Raw genomic sequence first — 12,663 nt, 5'->3', positions numbered from 1 at the left:
ACTTCACCCTGTTTCCTTCAGCTCTTGACAGTCCTGAGTCCCTCTATCTACCGTCCCCACCCCCGTGTTCCTGGTGATTTGCCAGCCCTTTGGTTTCTAAAGCTTCCCTGATTGTGAGGTTCTCTGGGCACCCTCTTTGACATTCCTAATTCCTTGACATTTCCTCCCAGCTTCTGCTGCGTGACATCTGCTGACAACCTTGCCATTCCATGTCAATCTTGCGTTTGGTAAATTCACTTCTCTGACTCATCCACGGCATTGCTAACATCAGGGATGAGCCACAGGGAGGTAAGTTGCTTAGTTAGAAGTCAGAACTATTTTGGGTGTAGGTCAGCGAGTTTGGAATCCACCCAGTGGCTCTGCATCTGGCCTGCTCCACAGGGAGGATTGCAGGAGACCTTATCAAATGCTTTGCAAGAATGAAAGAGTACTGCCATATCCACAGGACCCTGGCCCACTGATCTAGAGTTCTGTCTTCAGAAGAAAAATGAACGTTGTTGGCTCGGACTTGTTCTTGGTGACTCCTTGGTGGTTATCGGATCAGTACCTAAAAACTCTCTGATCATCTCTTATCTTGGATTTTGCCAAGAATCAATGACAAGCTTGCCAGTCTAGGTTTTCCTGAATCTCCCATATTCATTTTCTGTGAAACTTGGTAGCTGACCACCTTAACATTTTTTCCATTCTGTATTCCACGTGGGTGATGGCAACTGTTACATGTGTTATGTCTGTGAGTCCCGCAGATTCACCCGGTGTAGGTGTAGGAAACTTGAACTTATTCTGAGCAGTCTGATAGTCTCATCAGTAATTTTTGGATTGTAAGCTTCTCTTTCCCTTAGTCCTTTTATCCTTCTGGTCTGAAGATCAGTAATTTCTACAGGTATACTTCTCTGGGAATATTGCCAATTCCTCTGTTCCTTTTCCTGAATTTTCATTTGTTTATTTCAAAGTAAATTGCATTTTTGAGATGCTGAATCAGGAATGTGGGTCTTGTTGCGTTAATGTTCCAGTTACCCATAAGGCCATGTGTATCTTCTTGCATTAAAATAGCAGGGTCGTCTTCCATTTCCTACGTTTCGTGGTGCCGGTCTGTTGATATCCGAGTCTGTGAGCATCGTTTCCTGGAGCTTCTCTGATTGCTGTTAAGTACCTCTCCCTCAGCCACCCAGAACGTGGCCCAGAGCTCCATCGTGGGACCCTATACATGTAAACATCATAGACACTGACCTAAAGGACTGTCCAGACCAAGGGAGCATGGGATGCTAGGCCAGGAAATAGTGTGTGAGGATTTCATCCTGCAAGATCACATCCTGTTGGTCCAGATCATGTAAAATGCTCTTCACCAGGTGTCTCCATGTGGCCTGATACAGTGTAGTTCAAGTCCTCACCGTATACTCCTATCAACCTGAGATGAGTCTTTATACCTCTGGGGAAAGAGAGGACAGGGCCAAGAGGGGTGAAGGATATACACAGGGATTAGAGCTAGGGGAAGCTGAAGGCCAGGGGGAGGCAAGGACTTGGCCGTAGTCCCACACAGTTATACTGTTCTGTATTATACACACACACACTCACTCACTCACTCACGTTTTCTTTCATAACAATCTGTGGTCGAGGTGGTTCTCACAGCTGTTGGGAAGCAGAACTCGGGTTCTGATCTCCTCGCTCCCAGTCCAGCTCTCTTGTCTTCATCACAGCACAGCCGTCTGACTGCCATATGGAATCACCAGCTGTTCTCAGACACATGAGGACACTGTCTGGGCTGGGATTTTATGAAAAGAAATATTTAACGGGATGTCATCTTTTCCTGGGGGTTTTAACGGATTCTGCAACAGCTGTCAAGTCTGTGTTTTTGTTTCCAAGAAATGAGAAGCTACACATGGCTTTTATGCAAGCGCTGTGGTAGAATGTGCCGTGCTGCTGTTTTTCAGGGAGTCCCCAAGTCCTCCTTCCTGACCGAGGAGAAGAGAGCCAGGCTGAAGACCAACCCCGTGAAGGTGCACTTCGCGGAGGAGGTGCTCGTCAGTGGACACAGCCAGGTGCGCCGGCACTCAGGGGCCTGAGTGACGCTTGAGCTGGGAGCTGCCTTCTGGCCCGAAATTCCCCGAAGCCCTGGGATTCTGCACAGCAGGGAGGATGCAGAGGGAGGGCAATGCGTTTGTGAGAGGCCTTGTGTTCCTTGTCAGTAAGACACCTGCAGGCCATGCACAGGGGCTGCCGGTGGGGGCTCCGGGCTCTATGTGGGGACTGGAGAGAAGACCTGGGTGTGGCCCCATGCTAACCTGTGTCTCTGGTCTCCTGCCCCTGGAATTTCAACATACTCCAATAGCTGACTTTTCATTATGAACATTCAAACTTACTATTCCCTCTGAATAGCAATATCAATAATAATGATGAATGTCAATAGTATCAGTAATAACAGTGGTTATGATAAGGATTGCTTTTTAAGAGACCATCATCTATTCCAACTCTGTTACATGACCTAAACTTTCTGTGTACATAGTCCCTGGCCATCACAGTACCCCTCAAGGGAGGTCCTTTAACAAAAGAAGAAGTAAGGACCTAGAAAGATTGACAATATTACCTTTTGAGATCACATAGAAGAACATACCAGAGCCTAGTCTGTGTCCATTCTGAGTTCAACAATTATTGGATTTTGAAACTGTCAGGTCAGAACTCATCCGTATCTGGCCTTCTAGCTATAGAGACCAGCGAATGGAGGGTGAAGGCCATTTTAGCAAAAGATCCAAGTGACCTTGTCCAAATCCATCAGCCCTTATTTTCTACCTGTCGTGCTACTTAACAGAGCACACCTCAGTTAGACTTGAGAACGGTGGATATGTCCCAGAAGAGACCAGTGGGAATCCTAACACATTAATTAGTCAGAAAAGACTTGAGATGTAGTAAGTCAACAAGACTCGGGGTCTCTCTGTGTCCACGTTTGTGTAAGTGGATGGGATTGAACCTCTTTAGCAAGTTGCATTTGTGTTCAACGTGTGCTTTCAAGAGTGTTGCACTGGAGAGGTAGGAGTGGAGAGTAGCAGTGGGAGTGAGAACCAGCTAGTAGGGCAGGCATGAGCAAGGGCGCCGCAGCTGTGGGCCAGGCCACACGGATGATGGTTTGTTAAAATGACCATGACCACCCCATAGTCATGGGAGTCCAGGCTGAGAAGGCCAGAGAAAGACAAGCTACAAAGTTGGTTCAGAGTTCTGATGGGGCCCAGGAGTTTAGAGGAACTGGGTTCTGACAAGGTGTTTCTGGGAAGTCTTGCAGGTTTGGGCCCCAAGGGGAATCTGTGAGTCTCCGTCAGCCCCACAAGACTGAGACAACGAGACCGGTGGGAGTTGGTTACTGGGTCTCTTCCTCCTTGTGAGTGTTTAAAGGTGGTAAAGCTGGTTGCTAAACTTTTCCCCTTGGAACATGTAAGACTGCCTCAGGGTACACAGTCACTCTGGAAGAATCTGAAATAGTAAGACAGCATTTGAAATCTGTTTAACTTTTTCTCACAGTTAAACACAGAGGAGAATATTAGGAATTGACTGTTTGTCCTTAGTAAATGAGCTTAGATGATAAGTCCTTATTGCTGAGAAAATAACTATGCTCTGGCACTAGCTTTGGAGATTGGTTTAAACTTTTTTAAGTGCAAAAAAAATCAAAACTTAATGGTTTCAATAGAAAGTATCCCAGGGATTGCAGTCCTATTAATTTAGTATATAAAATAATTTAAGTGTACCTATAGTACCAATATTTAAAATATCCAAAAGAAAAAAAATTAAAAAATTTTTAAAAAATCCAAAAGATGAAAAAATGCTAAATGCCTAGGGCAGAGGGATGGTTAAATAATTTTTGATATTTCAACTCAATAGAATATTTTAAAGTCATTAAAATTCAAACATTAAGCACACATAAAAATTGGGTGTGAAATATGTACTAGGTAAATAATAAACACAGAATTGTGCATATTCTATTATTATAATTCTCTTTAAGACTATATGTATATATATATATATATATATATATATACACACACATGTATATGTGAAGATACATATAGATAGATGAAAAGCCTTGGAGACAAGGGAATGGTGGTGGCTGTGTGACATTGTTATGGCTATTTTGGGTAACTCTTTTAAATAATAAAGAATAAAGAACCAAGGAGAGAAAAACTACCACTTGGGAAATCCAGAAATTAACACCCACACACCCAAAGCCCGAGAAGTGAGGTAACAGCAGAACAAGCAGTTGGCAGTTCCTCATCCTGACTGAGTGTGAAAAGGCACTGGAATACGAACACATTCCCTTTTCCTCCATAAAAGTACTGTGGCTTTTTAAAAAACAGTTACACAGAGTGATGACTGTGAATCTTGCTTGGAAGATCGGGCACGGTAGCACAGCTGGTTAAGCTGCCGCTTGGGACAGCGTACCCTGGCTACTCCACTTCCAGTCCAGCTTCCTGCTAACAGGCCTGGGAGGCCACAGAGAAGGTTCAGGTGTCCTTGCCACCCACAAGGAGACTCGGATGGAGTTCCTGGCTCCTGGCTTCAGCCTGGCCCAGCCCTGTCTGTTGCAGGCATTTGAGGAGTGAACCAGCAGGTGGAAGATCTCTCTGTCACTCTGTCTTTCAGATGAATAATAAATATCTTTTCTTAAAAAAAAGATAGAAATGCCCTTATATTTAGAAAGATTTAGGATTCTTATCTGAAAAGGCTGTGAGGTTTTGTTTGTTTCAATATTTCTTTGAGAGGCAGAAACACAAAGAGTGAGCATATACTCCTGTCTGCTGGTTCATTCCCCAAATGCCTGCAAGGCTGAGGCTGGGCTGGGCCAAAGCCAGGAGCCAGGAACTCAATCCAAATCTCCCACAAGGGTGGCCGGAACCCAATTTTTGAGCCATCACCATTGCCTCCCGTAGTCTGCATTAGCAGGAAGCTGGAGTCAGGAGCAGAGCTGGGGATCAGACCTAGGTGCTCCAGTGTGGGGGGTGTGCATCTACACTGCTGAACCGAACACCTGCCCTGTAAGGTGACTTTGAAAGAAGGCGGTGACCCTCTCGCCCAGGTGGGCTTGATACCTGCACTCCTCGTAGAGATAGGTGCCGGCGGCTGTTCCAGATTAAATCCCGGGAACTCTAGAATCTCTGGTTCCGGAGGGCACCAGCCCCAGGGGCCCTTTTTATTTGCAGCTCATCACTCAGAGGCCACTTTTTACGAGAGCTGGCCCTGGTGGGGAGGGGTGGAGAGGGGGAGAGTCTCGGGCTGGCATGGGGTCACCAGACAGATACTCCTGTGCCTTCTTCCCAAAGAGCCCTCCAAGAGTGTCAGGGTCTCCTAGGAGATCTCACATCCAGGGTGATGGTTGGGATGAGTGGAGGGAGAAGGCATCTCCCTGCCTCTTGGTGGCGTTTCACTACAGGGAATATAATGGGGAGGGCTCTGAGGGAGCGTTCCAGCAGCCCACCCTCGATCTTGCCTCAAGCCCCCCAGGTAGGGTCTAAGGCCCCCGGGGTGCCCTCGGACTGCACTCATGCCAGTCACCTGGCTCATCAAGCTGCATCCCGTGAGCTGGCAACCAGCAGGGAGATGTGGGGAGGACCCTGCTCTCTGCACCGGGTAGGGTTGGGTAGCTAAGGATTTGTCACACTCTATGTGAGGAGGGTATGACCAGGACAAAACACTATTCTTGTGTTTTCCAGGGTAATTCTCTGCTGTGCATGCCCAATGTGCTTAAGCTGTACCTGGAGAACGGACAGACCAAAGCGTTCAAGTTTGAGGCCAACACAACCGTGAAGGTACTAAGGGTGCACTTGAACCTCTTTCCCAGGACAATGTGATGGCTCTTGGACCCCCAGGCATCTCACAGTGCTTCTGCCTTGGTGGTCTCACAACCAGCACGGCCTGTGCACCTGCAGTAAGCCAGGCACAGTTATCTCAGCTAATGGTGCAACCTCTCAGCAAGCTGGTTTTTTAAATGAAGATTTCTTTTACTTATTTGAAAGAGTTACAGAGAAAGAAAAGAAAGAGATTGATCTTCCATCTGCTGGTTCACTCCCCAGGTGATCACAACAGCCAGGGCTGGGCCAGGCCAAAGCCAGGAGCCAGGAACTTCTTCCAGGTCTCCCACACGGGTGCAGGAGCCCAAGCGTTTGGATCATCTTCCGCTGCTTTCCCAGGCCATTAGCAAAGAGCTGGCTTGGAAGTGGAGCAGCCGGGACATGATCAGGCGTCCATATGGGATACCAGTGTCACAGGCAGTGACTTAACCTGCCATGCCACAATGTAGCCCCCAAGCTACATTTTTGTCACCAGCTTGCAGGACTCAGAGAGGTGAAATGTCCAAGGTCATGTTAAAACTCCCAAGCCTTCGCTCCTAACCACCAGGCTTCCCTGCCTCCCGTCTGACCCCATCTATCAGCCAAAACACTGGCACAGCTGAAAGCCCAGGCAGGGAACCCGGGTAGGCCACAGCCCCTGCTATCCCATTCTGCACTGAAGTCCATTCCACTCCTACTGAAGGAGCTCCCCATTGGAGCTGCTCTGAGAGGAGCTACCACGCTCAGTAAAGGGAGGAGCTTGCGGGCCAGGGAGGGAGGATGCACAGCCTTGGAGTTCCCTAGAGTCTGGGGCAGAAGGAAATAGAAGCTGTAAAGACAGGGACAGGGAAGCACTCAGTGTACAAGGCAACGATACCTTCTGTGGCATGCTGTCTACGTGCCAGACCAGGCTTGGAAAGAGGCTGGGCCTGAGCTCAGCTTTGATGGCAACCCAAATCTCCCCAGGGACAGGCAGGGTCTGAGCAGCGGGGCTGGGGTACACATGAGCTGAGGCAAACAGCTAGCAAAGCAAGCTTCGTCCAGGAAACAGCAAATCACCCAGTAGGTCTGGAGCCCAGAGCATTTCCTAGTGGGGCTGGGGGGAATGGTCATGGGAGGCGTCAGCACTTGGGTTGCATCCACAGTCAGACAGGGATGGCGCTCGCCATTCTTGAATAGGGAGTGGATGCTCTTCCAACATTGAAAACTGGGAAAGTAAACCTCGGGCCCAGCGCCTCTGATGCTGAGCAAAGAGCAGGTTCTGGCGGGCCAGTGCTGCTGTGACAGTGGCCAAGACACACGCATGTGTGCACACATGTACATTTATACACGCATGCACATGTACACACGTGCAAGCACACACACAGTACACACGCAGAGCGCAGGGTTCCCTCTGGCCCCTTCCTGTGGCAATCCCTAGAGCTGTTGCAAATGTCCTACCCCATGGGGACCTCAGCATGGCTCGGGAGAAGCCGCACAAATCCTCTGTGCACAGGACATCCCAAGGCCAGAGTAGTGAGCGGGCGGAGAAGTGGATTTTTTTTTTTAAAAACTATTTTATTTTATTTATTTGAAAGGCAGAGAACTGGAGACAGAGATCTCCCATCTACTCCATCACTGCCAAATAACAGCCAGTGCTGTGCCAGCCCAGAGCCAGGAGGCTGAAAGTCAGTTCAAGTCTCCCTTGGGGGTGGTGTAAGGCCGCCACAAAACACACCGAACACCAGAGTAAGGAAAGAGTTTACTGGGGGAAACCCGACAGGCCGGAGGGAAGGGGCGAAGAAGGAAAAGAGGGAGAAGAGAACATAAGAGAGAGATCAAGAGATAGACAGAGAGACAGAGAGATCAGGAGATGAAGAGAGAGACACGTGTTCAGGAACAGGTCCTTTTAAAACTTTGCGGGGGGCGGGCAGGGAAGTCGGAGCAATGAATCCCATTAGGATGGGGGTAGAGCTGACACCAGTGGTTGGGCCATGTGGCTACCTGGCTTCCAGCAATGGCAGTGGGGGCTAGAGCCTAGGAGGGTGTCAGGGTGTAGATCGCGCCATAGATAAGACTGCGCCATTTTACTAACAGGTGGCAGGGACCCAACTATTGGAGCCATCACCTGCTGCTTCTCAGGGCGTGGGTTAGCAGGAAGCTGGAATTGGAGCAGAGGCAGGACTCAAACCCAGGCCCTCAGATAAGGGAAGCAGACATCCCAAGCGGCTTCGTAACTCTTGCCTACCGCCCAAAATGCCGGCCCTGAGGGGCAGACTCTGCTTACTGCGTGCCAGGCACTCGCCCAGGCACTTCTGCTGTGCTGCCTCACTTAATGCCCCAATAGCTGTATGAAGTGACCAGTGTTGAACCCCACGTCACTCAGGAAGTCCAAACCTTGCCAAGCTCAGCTGGCTCCTAGCTGACTTTTGAACTTTGCGCTAGAGCCTGCTACTCTATCCCTTCTGTATACAAAGTTTTCAAATGAAACAGACAAGAGTTCTACTTCTGTCATCTTGGATCAAAGTGGCTCAGAATGGATGGGTTGATTTATTTAAGATGAGTTCCCCCCTTGGGTGGCCAAAGAAGACTGGGAGGGGATTTAGAATCAAAGCCATGTTGCAAGGGAACTAAGCCCGAGATGAGAGCGTCCGAGAAATTAGCAAGAGCTTAGCCAGGGTAACAATGGCTAATCTCAGTGTCTGCAATAGCCCCAGTTTTAAAAGCACGTCTTTTAGCTCTTTGTGACCGAGAGGCAGATATAAGCAAATTCCATCAGCATTTTGGTGAATAAAAGGGGAAATTGCTCCTTACTTGATCGGTGATTTCTTTCCCCTTCTCACCAAAGAGAAGAAAAGCTCTCATGTCAAAATTTAAATCAACAAAAGTAGTGTTTTATTTGGCTGGGGCGTGTTTACTGATTGTTTCTTGTACCAGGCTTATACCAGCTTGCTACCCAGGGTCACGCTCTTAGGAAGTTCAGAATCTTGGGGTGGGGCTCGGATAACATGAGATCTGGAGAGGCTGGCGCTGTGGTGCAGTGGGTTAAAACACCATCTGCAGTGCCACATCTCTATGGGCGCCGGTTCAAGTCCCAGTCGCTCCACTTCTGATCCAGCTCCCTGCTACTGTGCCTGGGAAAGCAGTGGAAGATGACTCAAGTGCTTGGGCCCCTGCACCCAAGTGGGAGACCCGGAGGAGGCTCCTGGCTCCTGGCTTCAGCCTGTCCCAGCCCCAGCTGTTGTGGCCATTTCGGGAGTAAACTAGCAGATGGAAGATCTCTCTCTCTCTCTCTCTCTCTCCAACTGTGCCTTTCAAATAAATAAATAAATCTTAAAGAGAGAGAGAGACATGGGAAACTCAGTGTGACACGAGGTACAATGTGATTCGGATCATGACAGTGCGGCAGAAGCAATGAGGCATGGGGTGTGGGCTCACGGAGAGGGTTTCCAGCTGGGTGGCCAGGCCTCTGGAGAGTGGCAGCCTACATGGCAGACATGGGAAGCTGGGTGGGCATGATGGGGACAGGGCCAGGAGTGGTGTGTGAAGACAGCATCCGGCCGTGGCCAACGGTGTCCACAAAGACCCCGAAACGAGCAAGCTTGGCAAGTGTGTGGAGCTTGGGGGCAAGGTGTGTTGTGAGAAGCAACGGAGGGTAAAGTGGGAGAAGGGGATTGGCACCTGATGCTTGAGGGCCTGGAATACGGAGCTGAGAGCGTGGGGAGCCGCTGAGTGTCTTGGGTGAGGGAGAGCATGAGCACTACAAGGCTTCGTCAGGTCCCTCTCAATCATGAGTCAGCAATCTTTTTATAAAGGGCCCGATAGTAAGTATCTGCAGGACATCAGGTGTCTGTCGGAGTTCCTTGACTTTGCCATTGTGGCCAGTGGACTTGACTTTGTTGTCATAGAACTTTAATTGCAGAAACAGACATGTGGGCTGGATTCGGTCCACGAGCTATGGCTTGCCAACCCCTGATCTAGATGCAAGGTGGAGCGCAGGTGGGCGGCAGGAGGGCCCAGAGGGCACCACTCTGCAAAGTGGGGAGGAACGTGTGTGCTCAAGCCGGAGTGGGCGTGGGAGAAAGGACGGGGTCGAGGGTCGGGCTTCCCGTCCCGGCCAGCACAGCGCCTGGCACGTAGTGGACACAATTAACACTGAATGGTGGAAGCAGACAGGCTCTAAAGGGCTTAGTCCCTGGCTGGTTATGGAAGTTGGCGGAGCCAGGCAGAGAGGATTCGGAATTGGAAGTCGTGATATGCAGGTAGAGCTAATGGTTTGGGACTCAGCTGTGTTCGAAGTTCTGACCAGGCATCGATAAGCACCCAAGGGAAAGTTCACTGAGCATTTACTAAGTGCCGGGCACAGGGAGGTAGCGGAGGGCCAGGACAGGCAAGGTGACGTTCTCAGGGGGGTGACCCTCCGTTAGAGTGAGCAAGGAAACAGGTTCCAGCGAGCTAGCATACCCTGAATCCTCCCCATCTGTGAGATACCCTTTTAAGAGCCTATTTAATTTAATGTACGTAACGACCCTATGGGAAAAGTGTTAATACTAGTGCCATTTTACAAATGAAAACACTGAGGCATAGAGAGAGAATGCGAGTTATGCAGGAGACACACAGCCAGTAAGCGGTGGTCTAGGTCCAGACCCCGTGCTCCTCGCTTTAATGTGCTTTTACTGGAAAACATAGCTGTTGTTGGGGATGTTACCATTAAATAATGATGAGGGGCATAAACACAGCCCTGGACAGAGAGTACCGGAGACAGTCACACTTAGAGACGCTCTCTGAAGAGGTGACAATTACACTGACACTTGGAGCCGGACAAGCAGCCTTGTGGCAAGGCCTGGGAAAAGTGTGCGAGGCAGAGGAAACAGCACGTGCGAGTTCCCTGAGGCCAGCAAGGCCTTGCAATGACAGAGGCCCCTGTGGTGAACGAGGGGCAATCTCAAGGCTCAGAGATGTCAGGTTCGTCTGCCATAGGGGAGGGATGGGTGGTACGGTCCTGCCTGGAGACTCCAGGGAGAGGATGGAGCCGGAGACTGCAGCGAGAGAGCCAGAAACCCGCAGTGGGTGGCGCCAGCCTTCTAAGTCACTGGAGAGTGGGTGGTCGGAGGAGTGGCACTGGCACCCGAGGAGTGGGGAGCAGCAGGTCCTGGGCCTGGCGGGGCCCCACGGTCGGGAGCTGGAGCCCCGCCTGGGGTGGCGATGGGCCAGTCTGCACAGGCTTTTCCCACGCCAGCAGCACTGGGGAGCCGCACCCTGCCGCTCAGGTGCCCCCATCCTTCCTGTGCCCGCCAGGACATCATCCTCACGGTGAGGGAGAAGCTGTCCATCCGCAGTATCGAGTACTTCGCGCTGGTGCTGGAAGAGCAGTACAGCGTCTCCCGACTGCACCTGCTGCACGAGGAGGAGCTCATCCAGCAGGTAGGGGGACCCCCAGCCACAGTCTCCGGCCCAGGCTTAGCGTGGCTGCAGGTTCCGAGCACCTTCTCCCACCCCAGAAGGCACAGAGCTCGCTCAGCCTGGGGGCGGCAGGATGGGCTTCGGGGCTGGTTCCCATCTGCCTGCATGGGGTAGGCAGGGCGCAGACTTGACATCCCCGTTTTTGCAGACAGGGAGACAAGCTCAGCGGGGTAAGGTGAGTTGTCTGCAGGTACCACAGCCGAGCGCCCCCAGGGCTTAACCGCCAGCTCCGATGCTTTCTTGCACTTGCTGCCTCTGAGCCGTGGGGAGAAGCATTTGGTGCTGTGTCTAAGCCTTTGCAGTGGGACTTCACCCCCGAGAGAGCCCCGGGGACAGGACAGGGCCATCTGGGCTCCTCCATCCTCCAGCCTTTCAGTAATGTCACAGCCAAGCACAGGTCCACTCCGCAACTCCTTATCGACTATGCAGTATTACAGAAATGAGTCGCGTTTCAACAACGGGAAGCAAGAAGGGGCTTTTGAAGCCAGGGACCAGCACAAGTAAGCCGCTCGGAGCGTCCCGAGTGGCAGATGAGTCTGACCCCAGTCACGGCCCCGTGAGGTTTGCCACTGAAAGATATCACTTCCAATAATAGTAATAATAATAATAAAATATCACTTCCATTTCAATTGCATTGGGACAGAAAGTCAAGTTCAATCCTGAAGATAGTTCAAGGAGATAACCAAAGTCAGGTGCAGAGCAGTACGCGCCTGCTCTGATTTGTGGAAAAGAGAACAGTAGGCACCCAGCAAAGCACAGACAGAGACGTGGAGGGTCTGTGGGAAGGCGCCCGGGGCACAGGAAGGAGGGGTTTCCTCTACAGAAACTTAGATTTTATACCCATGGGAAAAGAAGTCAGACTGGGAGCGAAGGCCCACAGCTGTCTTGAGAAGCACCGAAATCGAAATCTCTGGGGCCGCCCTTTCATTGTTTGTTTTTCTAAAGTAGTCTTGTGGGAGACGGGCAAGGACAAAGGCAGCGAGAAGACTAATCCTGTCTCCCTCTCCCCTCGCAGGTGGTGGAGAGGGAAGGGTCCTGTGACTCCCGCTGCCTCTTCAGGGTGTGTTTTGTTCCCAAGGACCCCCTGGACCTCCTGAAAGAAGATCCCGTGGCCTTTGAATACCTCTACCTGCAGGTGCCTGGGGGCGGTGCTTCCTGCAGTCCCAGAGCCTGCTCTCAGAGAAGGCACCATGGGTTCCTGCAAGCAGCTCTCTGCTAGGGGCTGTTGGTATCTGAGACAGGCTGGCTACTTATCCCCTAGAATTTGCTTTCCTGTTCCAGAGTGGCTGTGATAGGAGATTTTTCCACGGAAGCATGACATCTAGGCAGTCTCCAGTGTAGAGGACACGGTTCCCAATACTGTTCTTAGGATCTTTGCAGTTTCTGCTTGTGTTGCTAAAAGGGGCATAGGTGC

At 50.7% G+C, this 12,663-nt stretch overlaps 1 protein-coding gene across 1 annotated transcript in view; it reads left to right on the top strand.

Annotated features, from left to right (window-relative positions):
• Window positions 1–12,663, top strand: part of FRMPD1 (FERM and PDZ domain containing 1) — a 47,132-nt gene that overhangs the window by 20,682 nt on the left and 13,787 nt on the right. The window contains exons 5-8 of the mRNA XM_062206962.1: window positions 1,929–2,036; window positions 5,691–5,786; window positions 11,085–11,210; window positions 12,265–12,384. Coding sequence (XP_062062946.1) covers window positions 1,929–2,036; window positions 5,691–5,786; window positions 11,085–11,210; window positions 12,265–12,384 — 450 coding nt within the window. The remainder of the gene's footprint in view (window positions 1–1,928; window positions 2,037–5,690; window positions 5,787–11,084; window positions 11,211–12,264; window positions 12,385–12,663) is intronic.

This window comes from Lepus europaeus, chromosome 12 (assembly GCF_033115175.1).
Source record: "Lepus europaeus isolate LE1 chromosome 12, mLepTim1.pri, whole genome shotgun sequence".
Lineage (NCBI taxonomy): Eukaryota > Metazoa > Chordata > Mammalia > Lagomorpha > Leporidae > Lepus > Lepus europaeus.
This window is presented reverse-complemented; position numbering and strand designations above follow the sequence as displayed.